General features: G+C 46.4%; 1 protein-coding gene across 1 annotated transcript in view; it reads left to right on the top strand.

Annotated features, from left to right (window-relative positions):
• Positions 1 to 18,701, top strand: part of LOC129713931 (pituitary adenylate cyclase-activating polypeptide type I receptor-like) — a 46,659-nt gene that overhangs the window by 8,628 nt on the left and 19,330 nt on the right. The window contains exons 2-5 of the mRNA XM_055663342.1: positions 10,890 to 11,034; positions 12,756 to 12,857; positions 14,847 to 14,935; positions 16,415 to 16,512. Of these exons, the coding sequence (XP_055519317.1) occupies positions 10,890 to 11,034; positions 12,756 to 12,857; positions 14,847 to 14,935; positions 16,415 to 16,512 (434 nt within the window). The remainder of the gene's footprint in view (positions 1 to 10,889; positions 11,035 to 12,755; positions 12,858 to 14,846; positions 14,936 to 16,414; positions 16,513 to 18,701) is intronic.

Raw genomic sequence — 18,701 nt, 5'->3', positions numbered from 1 at the left:
AGCTACTCCAACACTTTGTGTCCTTTCGAGCTATTCCCTACATGCTCACGTTTGGCTCGCATCCCTCTAAACCATCCCTATTCATGCTCCCGCCCGATCGACATTGTACAAGATAGACAGATCAGTGGGCAGTGCTCTCCCATGGAAAAAGCAGAGCTCGGGGATTCCAAACGAGGCTTTTAAGATCATGAAAGTAGTATTCTAAGCGAATTTCATTCCTTATGTGGCAATCCCAAGTCGGTGCCATGCACATAAGGTCATCATTGAGAAATGTGTTAGGGAACTCTGCTGACGTTTACTCTCCCAGAGAGTAGTGAGGGTGCGGTGTAATCTGGGGCAAACGGAGACTGTCGTCATCAGGAGTCAATAGTGTTTTATTGTCATATGTCCCAAAACGGAACAATAAAATTCTTACTTGCAGCAGCACGCCAGAATGTGTAAACACAGTGCTCTGTAAACAATGTGGGATCCTAACAATGTTTCGGCCTTCGTTTTACGAGGCAGAGGAAGGCAGTCCATCCCAGCCCAGGAAGATGCTGAGTGAAGGGAAAGGCATGGTTGGCGGATGTTGCAGGCATTTGCCTAATTCTGTCCCGATCCCATGGGATCCTGCATCACACCCAGCAATGGGTCGCCCAAACATTTGCACTACCCGCTGATTCTGGGCGGCACAGTGGCGCAGTTGTAGAGTTGCAACAGCTTCATCCCCCAGGCCATAAGATTACTGAACAATCGACAAAACCGAGGCTAGAACTTTTTAAATATCGACACTTTTTTAAAACTTTTTATATATATTTATTTTACAGTTTTAATTCATTCATTCATTACAGCGCCAAAGACATGAAGCATTTTTATGGACGCACCTAGCACTTTTTACTATTACCTGATTTTGGAGAGGCAAATGCAATGAAATTTCGTTCAAGGTGCACTGTGTCTAGGTGTATATCTGAATGACAATAAAGTTTTCATTCATTCATTCATTACAGCGCCAAATACATGGGTTTGATCCTGACTGTGGGTGGTGTCTGTGCGGAATTTGTCCCTTCTCCCTGTGACAACGTGAGATTTCTCCTGGTGTTCTGGTTTCCTCCCACACACCAAACACATGCGGGTTTGTAGGTTAATTGGCTCCTGTAAATTGTCCCTAGTGTGTAGGATAGTGCGAATATGCGGGGTGATTGCTGGTCGGCGCGGACTCGGTGGGCCCAAGGGCCTGTTTCTGCGCTGTCTCTCTAAAGTCTAAGGTCCAAGTCAAAGCAAGCGCTGTCTGCGGAGGGCGCTCAGCATCGCCAAGGACTGCTCTCACCCCAACCATGGACTGTTTACCCTCCTACCATCCGGGAGGCGCTACAGGTCTCCCCGTTGCCGAACCAGCAGGTCGAGGAACAGCTCTCTCCATAGCCCTGCAAATGTCTCTCAAGATCTTTCAACTTTTCCTTTTAAAATTAGTATTTTAAAATTAGTATAGCACTTTAGAAGCAGTGTGTTCCAAGTCTCAACAGCTGCCCGAGTATGTATGGAAAAATAGTTCTCCTTATCTTCCGTCAGTTATATTAAGTTTCATGCTTTTCCACACTGCTAGCAGTGAAGGCAAAGCAGTTTAACCAAGTGTCTGTTACAGTTACCAGCACCCCCTCTCACCACACGCAACTTCTCCATACGGCCTGGTGCATCTTTCAACTTTTGCTTTTAAATAGTATTAAAATTCTAGCCTCCCTCCCTCCCTCCCTGCCCGAGTATCCTCCCTCCCTCCCTTATCCCTCCCTCCCTCCCTCCCTCCTAGCAGTGAAGGCCTCCCTCTCTGTTACAGTTACTCCACCCCCTCTCACCCTCGCACTCCCTGTTCTCCCTATCTCTCTCCCTCCCTCCCTCCCTCTCCCTCCCCTCTATATCTCTCCCTCTCTCTCCCTTTCTCTCTCCGTCCCCCTCCCTCCCTCCCTCACTCTCCTCTCTCCCACCCTATCCCTCTTCTCCCTCTCTCCCTCCCCCCCTCCCTCCCTCTCTCTCCCCTTCTCTCTCCCCTCTCCCCTCCCTCCCTCCCTCTCCCCCCTCCCCCTCTCCCTCCCTGGCTTTTTTTCCTCTCTCTCTCCCTGTGTCTTTGTTTTTCTTTCTGTTTCCATCTCTTTTTTCTGTATCTTTCACTCTCTTATTTTTCTATCTCTGTCTCTCTGCATCTCCCTTTCTCGCGGCTGTTCCTTCCTACACATTACATCTAACGCCTTTCACTTTAAGAGAGAGAGTGGCACAGCGGTACAGTTGCTGTCTTACAGCATCAGAGACCCAGGTTTGATCCTGACCACGGGTGCTGACTGTATGGAGTTTGCAGATCTTTCCCATGATCTGTGATGTCTTTTCTCCAGGTGCTCCGGCTTCCTCCCACATTATAAGACATGTGGGTTTATAGGCTAATTGGCTCGATAAAATTGTAAATTGTCCTTATTATGTGTAGGATAGTGTTAGTGTACAGGGATCGCTGGTCGGCGCGAACTCGGTGAGCCAAAGGGCCTGTTTCTGTGCGGTATCTCTAAACTAAACTAAATCCATGAAGAAAACGCTGTAATCGTTCACCTTATCAATGCTCCTTATCTATATATTACTAAAAGTCTGATCTTGACCACTTCCTGATTTTAGAAAAAACGCTGCCACTTATGGCTGTGATTTTTGGCCATCTTACTCAGAGTCCCCCTCCGCTGCGCAGGACAAGCGTGTTTTTCCCATCGATGAAAAATAAAAGAGTTATTGGTGTTTAAAAAATGTTGAGATTCTCTCTCCTGAAGGCCACGCCCCTTCCGGAGGGACTATAAAACCTGGAAGTGTTGAGTGCCTCAGTCAGTCTCTGCAAAATGGGGGGGGTGAGAGGGTCACGTCTCTCAGTCTGAGCTGTGAATAACACTGAACACATGTCTACTAAACTGTGAGTGGTTTTACTGACCTATCTGTGCCCTTAATGTGGTTTGAAAATATAGTTTGGAAATGCTAAAGCTGTGTTGCCTTTGGTTTGGAAATGCTAAAGCTGTGTTGCCTAATTAAAGTTGCCTTGCCTAATTAAAGTTGTCTTGCCTAATTAAAGTTGCCTTGCCTAATTAAAGTTGCCTTGCCTTCTATATAATTTAAAGTCTAATCTTGACCACTTCCTGTTTGCGCTTTATATCGATTTAAAAAAGAACGCTACCACGTACGACTGTGATTTTTGGCCATCTTACTCAGTCCCCCTCCGCTCATCAGGTGCCGAGGATTTTTCCTATAGATGAAAAATAAAAGAGGTATTAGTGTTTAAAAAATGTTGAGATTCTCTCTCCTGACAATCACACCATGAAGGCCACGTCCCTTCTGGTGGAGATGGCGAGGGACTATAAAATCCAGAAGTGTGGGCGTGGCTCAGTCTCTGCAAGATGGAGGAGGGAGAGGTCATGACTCGCTGTCTATAGTGGCCTTGCACCCTGCTTGTAATGGTATGAAGTGGTAAGAAACTGCACTTGAATTTGGTGGCCTTGCACCCAGCTTGAAATGAAATTTCAAGGAATAGCCGTGAGTAAACTGCCAGCCCACCAGCCGTGAGGGAGTGAGTGAGCTGCCAGCACAACAGGCTTGAGTGACTGAGCTGCCAGCCCAAGAATCCATTCGGCCCACAATGCCCATACTAGCCCTCTGGAAACCAGTCCCTTCAGCCCACAACACCCATACTAGCGCTCCAGAAAGGCCCCCCCTCCCCCCACCCACTGGCCACCAATATTGGAATTAATGGCGAGGTGGTATATTGCGTTGGGGGAACAGACCTCCTGTGTGATGCTGGGACCCAAGGGTCCCACTTAGTCTAGTAGTTTTATATAGTTCCATAAGCTTCCTACCTTATGGGAAAAGGCCTCAACCTATTTTTATAACTCGAGCCACCAGTACCAGCCTTATGAATCATTTCTACTTCCAGCTTAATAACATCCTTCATTTACTTGGGTGACCAGACACACAGAGTCTCTTGCCCAGAGTAGGGCGATGGAGAACCAGAGGACATAGGTTTAAGGTGCTGGAGGGAAAGAACCTGATGGGTAACTTTTGGGCAGGTAGGACAGGTTTAGAGGGATACTAGACTAAGTGGGACCCGTTGGGTCCCACGTTCACAAGGGACGGCTGGTCCCCCAATGCAATATTCCACCTCTCCACCAATTCCAATATTGGTGGCCAGTGGGGGGTGGGAGGCTTTATGGAGCGTTAGTATTGGTGTTGTGGGCCGAAGGGACTGGTTTCCAGTGGGCTAATATGGACATTGTGGGAAGAATGGATTCATGCGCTGGCAGTTCAGTCACTCAGGCCTGATGGGCTGGCAGCTCAGTTACCCTGGGCTGGTGGGCTAGCAGATCAGTCACTCAGGACTGGTGGGCTGGCAGTTCACTCACGGCTATTCCTTGGAATTCCATTTCAAGTAGAGTGCAGGCCACCAAACTTAGTTTCAAGGCATTTCAGGCAGAGTGCAGGCTACCAAACTCAATTTCATAGCATTTCAAGCAGAGTGCAGGCCACCAAATTGGCAAACAACTCATTGCATTGTCATTAAGGGCTAACAAATTATTTATTGCAAGTACATTACTGCAGACTCACAGTTCAGTTGATGCCCAGCTTAGAATCACAGTTGTGAACTCTCCCTCGCGATCTCCAGAGTGACTGACTCACGTCCAGGCATCTGGGTTTTTATAGTTCCCCGCCACCCCCCCCCCCCCCCCTACCCCCCCACCGGAAGGGGCGTTCCTCTCGCCTGTTAATCGTGGTGATTAACAGGCGAGAGGATAAAATCAGCTGATCTCAAGATTTGTTAAACACTCATAACTTTTTTATTTTTCATCGATCGGAAAAGTCCTCGGGGCTGCCTCAGTGGAGGAGGACTGTGAAGAAGATGGCCAAAAATCATAGCGATATATGGTAGCATTTTTCCTAAAATCAATATACAGCGCAGACAGGAAGTGGTCAAGATGAAACTTGTAGTTATATAGATGAGCCAAACACTGGCAGGTGGGACTAGTGTAGGTGGGATATTCACTGTAACTTAATTGCCCCCCTTTTTGTGCTGACTCTTTGCATAATTGAGTATGCAAAACAAAGAATATCACTGTACCAGTTGTAACACGACTTTGCAACTCTTGCACTCAGTACCCCTGACCGAGGAAAGGGTGCCACCCTGTCTACCTGCGTTGCCAATATCACCACCCTGTCTACCTGCGTTGCCAATATCACCACCCTGTCTACCTGCGTTGCCAACATCAAAGAACAATGTACTTGTACTCTTCAGTCTCCCTGTTCACCAAACCCTCCCCAGGGGACATGGTCAGAACCTTTTACCCGGCATGGAAATGTCAAATTTTACTTCGTAATCACCTGAGTGACTACGTGAAGAACCCGTCCAGCACGCATGCGCGACATGAGCGTTCACGCAGTGCAACAGCGATGAACGGGAATACAGGAGCTCCCGCTACAAGCTTAAAAAGGAGGACTGTCAGGTAAGTACTTACTCTGAGGTCGTAATTACAAAACTTTGTTCTGCTTTGTGCTCTCCAGATCAAGAAAAGCTGGAAAATGAGCAAAGCAAGACAGGGAAAAAAGACCACCCCCCGTTCGACTCCAACAGAACAGGAGCGTTCCATCAGTGGGGGGGCGAGAGGTGGCACCTGGACCGCAATCATTGATACCGAGCCGAGCCCAGTACCGCTAGTGCAGCCTGACCAACAGCAGCGGACAGGAGGCAAATCAAAAAGAAAAACAGACCGGCCGGTAATCTCTGATAACTCACACGAGGAAGACTCGCCGCCTGAGAGCGGCAGAGGTAGCCGCCTGAGCCGCATGGAAAGGCTCATGGAGCAAATGCTCCAGCAAGACTTGCTTCGGGAGCTGGAGCAGTCTCGCCAAGGGAGTTCAGGCACTCCCGCACCAGTGCCTTACAATGCACTGGCCATCGCTTCCCCCTCAGTCGAGGGCAGCGTTGGCGACCAGGACTGGGCTGGTCAGGAACAGGGGTCACTGGCCGAAGATGTCGGGTGTATGTACGGGGTACAGGACCAGGAAGAGCTGCTGGGTGTGGTGAATCGCTACGAGCAGGGTGGCCGTTGCACCCAAAACTGGTGGCCAGCATTGACTACCTGTCCTTCAAACCCCTACAAAAACAGGTAGTCAATGAGGCGTTGGAACTCTACTCACCTCCGGAGAACTGCATTTCGCTCAACGTACCGGCCGTTAACAGCCATATCTGGGGGTGCGTTGGGCAGAGTATCCAAAACCAGGAACTAAAATTGCAGCGCATCCTCAAGCTCCTGACGTCAGCCATAACATCCTATGCTCGTTCCGTGGATGGGGTGGACATGACCACCAACCAGCAAGACACCCTGGCTCTGCTGTGTAACACCCAATATGAAATAAACAACCTCCACAAGGAGATAATAAGACCTGCCCTCAAACCCAAATTTGCAGGACTGTGCAAAACACCAGCCTCAGAGCCACATATCCTGCTATTTGGTAAGGACTTGTCTAAACAAGTAAAAGACCTAGAGGAAGAGTCCAAAGCATTCGGCCTCATGAGGGCAGGCCCCGGAATGAGCAGACCCACACAACCCAGACGGCAGTACCCCACCGCATCCACCAGTCGACGTCAAACTCATGGGACTGGTGAAAGCTCGGGGTCCGCATACCATCCCCGAAAGCCTTTTTTAGGCCAAGGCCCAGAGCGGACCCCATGGAAAATGCGCCACCCCCACCCAGTAGTACAACGACAGATGAAGAAACAGAAGAAACACCCATAACTATGGAGGTAGGTGGGTCTGGTTCCTACCAGCATATAAAAAGTGGGGGAATTGTACTAACCGGGGGGATGTTACACCTGTTCATGGAAGCATGGAGGACTATCACGAATGATAGTTATATACTTAACAGTATTTGTGGATACAAAATAGAATTCATTCAAGAAAATATGCCACCAGTTCAGCATGCACCCCAAAGGGTCTTTACCCTCTCAGTCAAAGAAAAACTAGAGGGTCAAGCAGAACTGGTGAGGTTACTTACAAAGGGTATAATTGAGGTCCAAACATGAACCTTTGGAATTTGGCTCAAATATATTCACCAAAAATAAAAAAGATGGTGGATGTCGCATCATCATTGACTTAACCTCACTAAATACCTTCATTAAGTATATACATTTCAAAATGGAAACATTTATAACTGCCCAACAACTGATTTCCAAAGGATACTTTATGGCAAGCATCGATTTAAAAGATGCCTACTATTCAGTATCCATTCAAAAGGATCATCGCAGATACCTGAAATTTACCTGGATGGGGCAACTATGGCAGTTTAAAGCGTTGCGTTGCCTAATGTATTAACATCAGCCCCAAGACTATTTACCAAGATATTAAAACTAGCCTTGGCAATATTAAGAAAACAGAGACATATTGTTATGGCATATCTTGATGATATCTTAATAGCAGGCAAAACCATGGAACTGGCTAAATCAGCTGTATTAGCTACCAAACAATTGTTTGAAACCCTGGGATTTGTCTTACATCCAGATACATCTAAGTTGACGCCATCCACAACTATGGACTGTCTGGGATTCACAATTAACTCAGTCCACATGTCTGTAACATTGCCAAAAGATAAAGCAGCAGAATTGGCACACACGTGTAACAATTTAATGGTAAGCGATCGACCAACCATCCGACAAGTGGCAAGAGTAATTAGCAAAATAGTAGCAGCATTTCCAGCTACACAATTTGGACCTCTGCACTATCAAAATCTACAAAGAGCAAAAGTGCAGGCGTTAAAACGACATGCAGGTCACTTTGACCGAACCATGAAATTACCCATTGAAGCAATATCAGAGTTACAATGGTGGATAGAGAACATTTGGCATAGTTCCAGCCCTATCGTCATCAATAACCCAACGTTAACTATACAAACAGATGCCAGTGCTCAAGGCTGGGGAGCAACTAATACCATATCCAGCACAGGTGGACTAACCTAGAATCATCTTTACTACAGACACTGGGCATAAATTATTTGGAAATGTTGGGTGCGTTTTATGGTTTAAAAGCATATTCTATGAATATGCACCACTTGCATGTTCGTTTACAGATTGACAATACCACGGTGGTGGCTTATATTAACCATATGGGCGGAATAAAATCGATATCATGTGACAATTTGGTCAACATAATCTGGCAATGGTTTGTCGATAGACATATTTGGCTATCAGCAATTTACCTACGAGGTAAGCTAAATACAGTGGCAGACACCAGGTTACGCAAATTCAATGATAACACCGAATGGATGTTAAATCCTAAAGCATTTGCTAAAATTACAAAGCAATATGGCACACCAGATATCGATCTCTTTGCATCCAGACTAAATCACCAGGTACCAATGTATGTCGCTTGGGAACCAGACCCTGAGGCAGCAGCGATGGATGCATTCGCGCTGGACTGGGGAAACTATTTGTTTTATGCCTTTCCCCCCTTCTGCCTCATCAGCCGGGTACTGATGATGCAAAATACAGATGGACTCTGCTTCAGGTATTTTGATAGTACCCGACTGGCCTACACAGCCCTGTGGTCCTCGACATGGTCATCGAAACTCCAATGACCATTCCCAGTAGCCCAGACCTATTGACTCACCCAGTCAGGCATAAGTCATCCATGCCATGACAGAATTAGCCTACTGGCTTGCAGATTCTGAAAAGACCACTGCTGGGCCTGGGATTATCTGACAGGACCATCAACACGATGACAGCGACCCACCGTATGTCCACCAGGAAACAATACCTATCGAGCATAAGGAAGTGGGAAAGATACTGCTCGAAAACTGGGACAACATACTCATCTACAACCGTAACCAATGTACTGGAGTTCCTGGCCGGCCTTCACCATAATGAAGGACTGAGCTACAGCGCCACCAACACCACCAGAAGTGCTCTGTCAGCCTACTTAAATCAGGCACCAGGGCAACAGGCCATAGGGTCTCACCCGCTGGTGATCAAACTAATGAGAGGGATATTCAACTCCAACCCCCCTAGACCTAGGTACACCCAAATCTGGGATGTCAGTGTGGTCCTGACATACCTAAGGGGATGGTCACCAGCCAGGTCTCTCACCCTGGAACAGCTAACCCTGAAAACAGTCATGCTGATGGCACTAGTCTCAGCACAAAGAGTCCAGTCCCTCCACTTACTGTGACTGGACAACATGGTTATAACACCAGACCGTATCACATTCACTATTCAGGAGCTGGTAAAGCAGAGCAGGCCAGGAACTTCAGGCCTAGTTATGGATTTCCGGGCGTACCCACCTGACCCACGGTTATGTGTCATGACTCATTTACTCATTTACATCAACACAACAAGAGATTCCCGAGGGAGAGACAAAGCCCCATGGGTCAGCCACAAAAACCTCATGGTCGGCTGTCGAGCTAAACCATCTCAAGATGGCTCAAGCAGGTACTGGGAGCTGCTGGAGTAGATACTGACGTATATACATCTCACTCCACCAGGGCAGCATCCACATCGGCGGCTAAAAGGATGGACGTGCCATTGGACCACATCCTGGCTACAGCGGGGTGGTCCATGGAGAAAACATTCCAAACGTTCTACAATAAGCCGCTAGCAGAACCTGTTTTATTTGCAGAAAGAGTTTTAGAATCTGCAAATATATAATTTAAGCCCGGGGGAGCATTATTTTCTTTTTGTTATTGTTTAATAAATACCATTATTGTTTTACAAACAGATTCATGGTTGATTACGATAACATACTTCCTCCCTTGAATGACTTCGGCAGTGAGTGAAGTATGAACTGTTACACGGTTTGAAATCACAGAGCTTTAAAATCTTCACTAAAATCTTCACTATCCGAAGTAAAATAGTAAGATTAAACGAGAACTTACCAGTTTGAAGTTTGATCTGTATTTTATGAGGAGTTACGATGAGGGATTACGTGCCCTCTGCTCCCATCCTCAATTATAGAGATCAACTGGTATCTTAGTTCTCCTTTTCTTTACTATGTTTATTTCAATTATTGTGTTTCCTGTGATTCCACACCGCTGCTTTGAAGTATGTCGCGCATGCGCGGTGGACGGGTTCTTCACGTAATCCCTCATCGTAACTCCTCATAAAATACAGGTCAAACTTCAAACTGGTAAGTTCTCGTTTAATCTTACTAGTCTAAATGGCATCGCTGTAGGGTCAGAGGGCAAACGTTTAAAGTGTGTTGGGCAAATTCTAAATGCAGTGAGTGGTGGCTGCCTGGTCATCGCTACTAGGGATGGTGGTGAAGGCAGATAAAGACAGTGGAGTTTGAGAGGCATTTTAGATGGGCATGTGGATATGCAGGGAATGGAGGGATATGGATCATGTGCAGGCAAAAGATATTTGTTTAACTTGCCAACATGTTTGGTTTTGACATTTTCGGTTGAAGAGCCTGTCCCGTGCTGTATTGTTCTCAAGTTTTAGTTTTTTAAAATACTTTTAGAGATGCAGCGTGGAAACAGGCCCTTCGGTCCACCGAGTCCCTGCTGACCAACCATCACCCATACACTATGTCTATCCGACACACTCCGGACAATTCTTGCAAAAGCCATTTAATCTTCGAACCTGCACGTCTTTGGGATGTGGGAGGAGACACGAGGACCCCGGGGGAAACCCACGAGGCCACAGTGAGAATGTACAAACTCCACACAGACAGCATCTGAGGTCAGGATCGAACCCATGCCTCTGGCGTTAAGAGGCAGCAGCTCTACCCACTGCGCCACTGTGTCACCCTATTAACGATTTGCCCATGAAAAGGGTCAAAGGTGTTCAAATGACATATGCACTGAAACAGAACAATGAAATTCTTACACACATTTTAACAGTTATAATTATCTTACAGATAGCCTCAACGCTGTATTCATGCACTGAGTTTGATGAATACTGGATTGTCAAAAGTAAATGTAACTACACCCAGATGGAAGACTTCAACAGCACTGACTTCAACAGCACTGACTTCAACAGCACTGACTTCAACAGCACTCCTGGTAAATGACTTCATTTCTGGTCATGAGATGATCAAGTCTACATACAATGACAATGACATCCTGGTCTTTCTCCTCTACACAATTTCCAGTACAAACCCATCCGTCTTTTAATGTACCGACCACCCACAACGTCACAAATGCCTGTGCCGCACAGTGCTGCAGCGGCACAATCAACCAATCAGATTTATTCATCACATACACAATAAAGTGCAGTGAAATGAATTTGCCAGCAACGGTACAATCAAAAAAGAACACACAATACACGATAAAAATTTAACACAAACATCCACTACAGCATTCTTCACTGTGGTGGGAGGCACAAAATACCGTCAGTCCTCCTCCATTGTTACCCGTGGTCGGGGCCATAAACCTCCGCAGTCGCCGCTGCGGGCGGCAAGATGTACAGGCCTTCTCGTCGGGAAGGTAAGTCCGGAATCGGCGTTTCCCTACCGGAGACCGCGGCTTCAGGATGTTGTAGGTCGCAGGCTGGCGGTCGGAGCTCTTCTCTGGCTGTCCCTAGCGAGGGAACCCAGGCTCCAGATGGTAAGTCCATGCCGCGCCCGCGGCTAGAAGCGACACTGATCGCGGCTTCAGGATGTTATCGGCCACGGGCCGGCGGTCAGAGCTCTTCTCCGGCGATCCCTAGCGAGGGGTCCCAGGCTCCGGACGGCGCGCCCGCGGCTAGAAGCTCCACAGACCGCGGCTTCAGGCCGAAGGGACTGTTTTTGTGCTGTATCTCAAAAGTCTAAAAGTCTAAAGTTAAATTGTGCTGAATGCACCCAGGTTTAGTGTTAGATTTATGATTGTCGCGGTATATCGAGGTACATTCAACGCTTCCAGCAATTGTAGTCCCATTACAGGAAGGATGTGGAGGCTTTGGGGAGGGAACGGAAGATGTTTACCAGAATGCCACCTGGATTAGAGGGTGCTAGCTGTAAGGAGAGAGAATCTTACTTTTATTGTCTAGTTTATTGTCTCGTGTGAAAAGCTTTCTTGTTGCGTGCTATCCAGTCAGTGGAAAGACTGTACAGGATTACAATCAAATGGTCCACAGGATACTGACACAAGATAAAGGGAATAACGTTTAGTGCAAGATAAAGTCCAGTCAAGTCTGATTAAAGACAGCCGGAGGTAGGTTTGCAGTGCCTGACCTACTGAGTTACATATAACATCGAGCTGTTCTAGTCGCCCTATTACAGAAAGGATGTGGAGTGTTTGGAGAAGGGGCAGAAGAGGTCCTCCCTGGTTTAGAGGGAATTAGCTGTGAGGAGAAGTATTTTTTTTAGTTTGGAGATACAGCGCGGAAACAGGCCCTTCGGTCGACCGAGTGCGCTCTGCCAGCGATCCCCACACATTAACACTATCGTGCACACACTAGGGACAATGTATAATGATGCCAAGCCAATAATGAACCTACTAACCTGTACGTCTTTGGAGTACGGGTGAAAACCGGAGATCTCGGAGAAAACCCACGCAGGTCACAGGGAGAACATACAAAACTCTGTTCAGACAGCGCCTGTAGTCAGGATAGAACCCGGATCTTTGTGCCCGTAAGGCAGCAACTCTACCACCACGCCACCCATGCCATCTTAACGTTATTGTGCATGTTACTGCATTTTGTGTGATGCATTGGCCATAGCAACGCGGGGGTGTGTGTTCTCAGCGGACTCCTGTGCTGTCTGTGTGTTGATGGGTCACGGCCCTGTGTTGTCTCTCTGCAGGCTGCCCTACCTGGTGGGATAACATGATCTGCTGGCCTGCCAGCTCTGTCGGAGAGGTGGTGAACAGGACCTGCCCCAGCTACCTCCACTTAAATCACAATGGTAAGCTCCCTTGTGTGGGGAGGAACTGCTGTTGCCGCTTTACAGCCTTACAGTTGCTGCATTGCGCGCTTTGTCAATCAGCGGGTCAGGCAGCATCTGTGGAAAAAAGGAATGGGTGACGTTTCGTGTTGGTGGGGGGGGGGGGGGGGGGAATAAACTGCAGACAATAAATGGCCAGAACATATTAGGGCCAGCAACAGATGATGTCAGGAAGGATGGAGCCCATAATGGCTCATTGTTGGCTAGGGAAGGGGTGATAACAAGAATGTTACAAGCATGTGAACAGTGGAACTGGTAGGACGACTAGGGTGGGGGCGGGGGCAGGGGGAGAGGGGAGGGAATGCAAGAGTTACTTGATATTAGTAAAATCAACATTCATACCTCTGGGTTGCAAGATGCCCAAGTGAAATATTTTTGCTTGCTCACTGTTCCGGGAGCAAGTGTTATTCCAGTAAGGGGAGAGGAAATGGGAAAATCTGGTCAGAACTTTCAGAAGGTACAGAAGCTTGAGGGCCTGATAGTATGCACCATCAGACTGGGGAACAGCTTCTTCCCCTCTGTTATCAGGCTTCTGAATGGTCCTTCCATAAGCGAGGGTGCTGTCCGATTCACCTCTACCCCATTGCGGACTTTGTCTATGGAACTGGTGCGCTACAATGCTGAGAACTATATTCTACACTCTGTATCTCCCCCTTTGCTCCACCTATTGTATTTCAGTTTGACTTGAGTGTATTTATGTCTAGTGTTATCTGATGTTTGGATAGCATGCAAGCAAAGCTTTTCACTGTACCTCAGTACACGTGACAGTAATAAACCTCAACCCAAGCCTACGATCCTTCCTATACTCTACTCCATGCACTGATCAATGATGTGAACAGATGAATCCATTGTCCCATGGATGAAGTGAACACTCAGTCTTTTTCCCCAAGGTAGAGGATTCTAAAATTAGAGGGTGTAGGCTCAAGGTGAGAGCAGAGAGATTGAAGAAGGACCACAGGGGCAACATTTTCACTCAGAGGGCAGTCAGTATCTGAAATGAGCTGCCAGAGGAAGGTGTAGAAGCCCATATAATTATGATTTTCATATATCATATGGACACATATATAGGCAGGAGTTATTTGGAGGGATATAGGCTAAATGTGGGCAACTGGGATTAGCCTTGAGTGGCAACTTGGTCAGCATGGACATGGTGGACCGAAGGATCTCTTTCCATGCTGTATTGCTCTTTGACTTGATATGACTTGCAAATTAATTAAGAGCATGCTACTTGAGTCTTATTGGTTAGTTCCTGCTAACTGCAAGTCATCTTTGTGTAGAGAAAAGGAAATGCAGATGTTGGTTTACACAAAAAGGTCCAAAGTGTTGGAGTAACTTAGCGGGTCAGGCGGCATTTCTGGAGAACAGGCAACATTTTCAGTCGGGGGCCTTCTTTAGACATTATCACAGATTGAAGCAATGAAAGAGGATCTCACACAACTCAGAGTGTGAGTCTAATCAAGGGTTCCGAGCCGAAACGTCACCTATTCCTTTTCACCAGAGATGCTGCCTGACCCACTGATTTACTCCAGTGTTTTTGTGTCTTTGGTCATCTTTATGTGTTTATTTATTTCCAGTGGCTAGTTGAACCAGAGCTTGCTGTGCATTTGATGGAGTGATTGAATATTACAGCACGGAAACAGGTCCTTCGGCCCACCGAGTCCACGCCGACCAACAATCACCAATTCACACTAGTTCGATGTTACCCCACTTTCTCATCCAGTCCCGACACACTAAGGGGGAATTCACTGAGGCTCGTTAACCTACAAACCTGCATTACTTTGGGATGTGGGAGGAAACCAGAGCACCCGGAGGAAACCCGTGTGCTCACAGGGAGAACGTACAAACTCCACGCACAGACAGCACCTGAGGTGGGGATTGAACCCTGGTCTCTGGCACTGTGAGATAGCAGCTCTATCAGCTTACGGCGGTATTTACCTTTGTGTTTTATAGGTGTTCTGTACCGAACTTGCACAGAGAATGGATGGAGTAAGTTAACACCTGGATTTGAGGAGGCTTGTAATTTTACGGATACTAAACAGGTGCCTTTTGCTTAACAAACCAAAAACATATTGACTTTAGACTTTAGAAATACAGCATGGAAACAGGCCCTGTAGCCCACCGAGCCTATGCTGACCAGCGATCTCCCTGTACACTGGCACTATCCTACACACTAGAGACAATATATTGCTTTAACCAAAGCCAATTAACCTACAAACCTGTACGTCCTTAGAGTGTGGGAGGAAACCAGAGCAGCCGGAGGAAACCCACGCGATCACAGGGAGAACTTGCAAACTCTGTACAGACAGCACCCGTAATCAGGATCGAACCCAGGTCTCTGGTGCTGTAAGATAGCAACTCCACCAACACACCACTCACTGTACTGCCCAGATTGTGCCATCTTGATTTTTAAAAAGGCACATAGTGCTGGAGGAACACAGCGGGTCAGGCAGCATTTGCGTTTGAAAGCTCTGCGCCTGTACTCGTTGAAACCTAGCGGATAATAAATAGGATGTTTCCAGTAGTGCAAATCTATGACCAGAGGGCACAGGCTCAGATTAAAAGGATAAATATTTAGAAAGCAGATGAGGAGGAATTTCTTTAGCCAGAGGGTGATGAATCTGAGGAATTAATTACCACAGACAGGAGTGGAGGTCAAGTCTTTGGGTATTTTTAAAGCGGAGATTGACAGATCGATGATCAGTAAGGGAACCAAGGTTATGGGGAGAAGGCAGCAGAATGGGGTTAAGATGGAAATATAGATCAGCCATGATCGAAAGGCGGAGTGGATTCGTAGGACTGAATGGCCTAATTCAGCTCTTATGTCTTATGATCATCTGTGGACGGCAATGAACAGACAATGTTTCGGATCGGGATCCTTCTTCAGACATCCTGACCCAAAATGTCATCTTAGGTCGGCAACTATGCTGTTATAGTGGAACTACCTGTGTAAGCTCGCGTAAACCTTCTGAATGATAAGCTGCCGTTTCAACATTTCAATTTGCTGATGACGTTCACAAAGGTAGGTCCCCTTCTTTCTTTTACACCGATTGAAATTAGAGAACTCAGATCGAGGATTTGTACTGCCATTTGCAAATTGTATTTACCTTGAGACACAAAGTGCTGGAGTAACACGACGGGTCTATCTTACTACTTCTTATGTTCCCTTATGTTTCTTTGAAAGCACAGTGGCACAGTGCTAGAGTTGCTGCCTCACAGCGCCAAAGGCCCGGGTTCGATCCTGACTATGAGTGTTGTCTGCGTGGAGTTTGCATGGTCTCCCTGTGACTGCGTGGGTTTCCTCCGGATGCTCCGGTTCCCTCCCACATCTCAAAGACGTGCGGGTTTGTACATGAATTGGCTTCTGCAAATGGTTCTTAATATGTAGGATAGAACGGGATGATCATTGGTCGGCATGGACTTTGTGGGCCGAAGGGTCTGTTTCCACGCTGTATCTCTAAAACTACTTACTTATTCAACACCTCTGAAAATGTGTTTTAATTGTTTGTTTGTTCAACCAGAATGCTGCCGATTTGAACCTGAAACCAGTGTATACAGCCGGATATGCAACATCCCTGATTGCTCTGGTTACTGCAATCATAATCTTTACAGTCTTCAGGTAAGCGATGTGATTCGTCTCAGTTTTGCCCAGTTGTTTATTCAATGTGTCTGGATTAGGGGGTGTTAGCTGCAAAGAGAAGTTGGAACAAACTTGGATTGTTTTCTCTGGACAATTGGAGGTTGACGGGAAACCTGAAAGAAGTATACAAAATTATGAGAGGCATAGTTAGCATAGACAGTCACAACCTTTTTCCCAGGGTGGAAATGTCACAAAGTGGAGGGCATAGCCTTAAATTGAGAGGATAAAAGTTTAAAGGAGACTAGGCCAAGTGGGACCAGTTGGGTCCCAGGTTCACACGGGAGGGCTGGTCCCCCAACGCAATATTTCACTTCTCCACAATTCCAATATTGGTGGCCAATGGGGCGGGGGGGTTCTGGAGTGCTAGCATGGGTGTTGTGGGTCAAGTCAAGACAAACACAGTGAGTGCAGGGCCAACAATCCATTTCATGTCAAGTCAATCCATTTCAAGTCAAGCACAGGGCAGGCGGGGCCAGCCAACAATACAATCCATTTGCTTTCATTTCAGGTGAGCTCAAGCAAAGCCAAAGCCAAAGCAAAAGCACAGGACAGGCCAAACAACTCATTTCATTTCCATTTCCATTTCAATTTCAAGCACAGGGCAGGCCAAACAACTTGTTTCATTTCATTAAGGGCTAACTAATCATTTATTGCAAGCACATTAAGGGTTAGCAAATCATCATTCATTGCAAGCACATTGCTGGCTAACAAATCATTTATTGCAAGCACATTAAGGGTTAACAAATCCTTTAGTTGCTGGGTGGGTGAGCCCTGTCCCAGATACGTAAAAAAAGTAAAAAGTGAAAAAGAAACACAATGGAAATTGCAGCATATAGAAATGCTGCTGGTGAATACCACCGAACGGTGATTGGGTTAGTGAAAGCTTCCGTAGATAATATTAAATAAGTCCGCTCCTTAAGGAATTAATACAAACTAAACAGAATAGACCCCAAAAAAGATTTACATTGTTTAAATCCGTCAGGGAATCAGCATTCTCAAGAGGTTAAGTATCTTGATATATTCTAATTAAGAAGTTGAATATTGAGTAATTTGACATATATGGCAATTACTTGACTTTCTATTAGTACTGTTTTGACGTATTAGCCGACTCAGAGTCAGTGAAATTATGACAACATTGTTTACAAATGCCGTTTCACACAGACAAATCTCCCACTATCTCTCTCCCTCTCTCTCTCCCTCTCTCCCTCCCTCTCCCACTCACAACCTCTCCAAAGCTTTCCAAACCAGTCTCTAAACTTTCCAAGGTTTTTAAAAAACTTACTCAACACTTTCCAACACTTTCCCAACCAAACTCCCACATTCGTTCTCTCTCACCCCCTCTCTCTGCCCCTCTCCCTTTACCCCATCTCTCCTTCTCTCCCTCTGTCCCAAAAGTTTCCACAACTTCCTCTAACTTTCACTTACATTACCTCTCACTACCTCTCTCTCCCTCCATCCCGCTCCCCCTCTCTCTCTACTTCTCTACCCCCTAGCCCTCCCCCTCTCTACCACTCTCCCTCTCTCTCTGTCTCTCAAGTTCTCTGCTTGACATATTAACCGACTCTGGGTCAGTAGCTTTATAACAACATATTCCTTATAAACACTGTATAAATGAACACAATATTCCTTATAAACACTGTATAAATGAATACAATATAAATGAATTATAAACACAGTATGAATTCAATGTGAACACAGTATAGCCATCTTGATTATCATCACGACATAAACTCCATAACACAGTTACTTATCCTTGACGGGTCCCGCAATGTCTTGGGCAAACTTGAATGCTTTATCTGGATCGGTAAATAAGTATTCAGTCGCTTTGTAAGTAACTCACAGTTTGGCTGGATATAACAGGCCAAATCGGAGGTCTGGTATGTCCCTCAAAATAGCTCTTGACTTGGTGAAGAGTGCTCTTTTCTTAACGACTTCGGCAGGATAGTCTCTGAAAATTCGTATGGTTTCACCTTCAAAAGTTAAGTTTCTGTTGTTGGCAACTTTCCGAATAAATTCCGAAGTAGCAAGAATAGGCTCCAACTTACGGCCGATATCGGTTTCAAGCCTGTGGATTTCCTCTTTCAAGGAGGAATTCACCTCCTCTATACGGGCATCTATCTTGTCAATCTTGCCACAGATTTCAGCCTTCCCAGCTGAAATTTCCAGCT

The sequence above is a fragment of the Leucoraja erinacea genome, chromosome 2 (assembly GCF_028641065.1).
Source record: "Leucoraja erinacea ecotype New England chromosome 2, Leri_hhj_1, whole genome shotgun sequence".
Classification (NCBI taxonomy): domain Eukaryota; kingdom Metazoa; phylum Chordata; class Chondrichthyes; order Rajiformes; family Rajidae; genus Leucoraja; species Leucoraja erinaceus.
The sequence above is the reverse complement of the archived record's forward strand: the minus strand, read 5'-3'. Positions and strand labels throughout refer to the sequence as shown.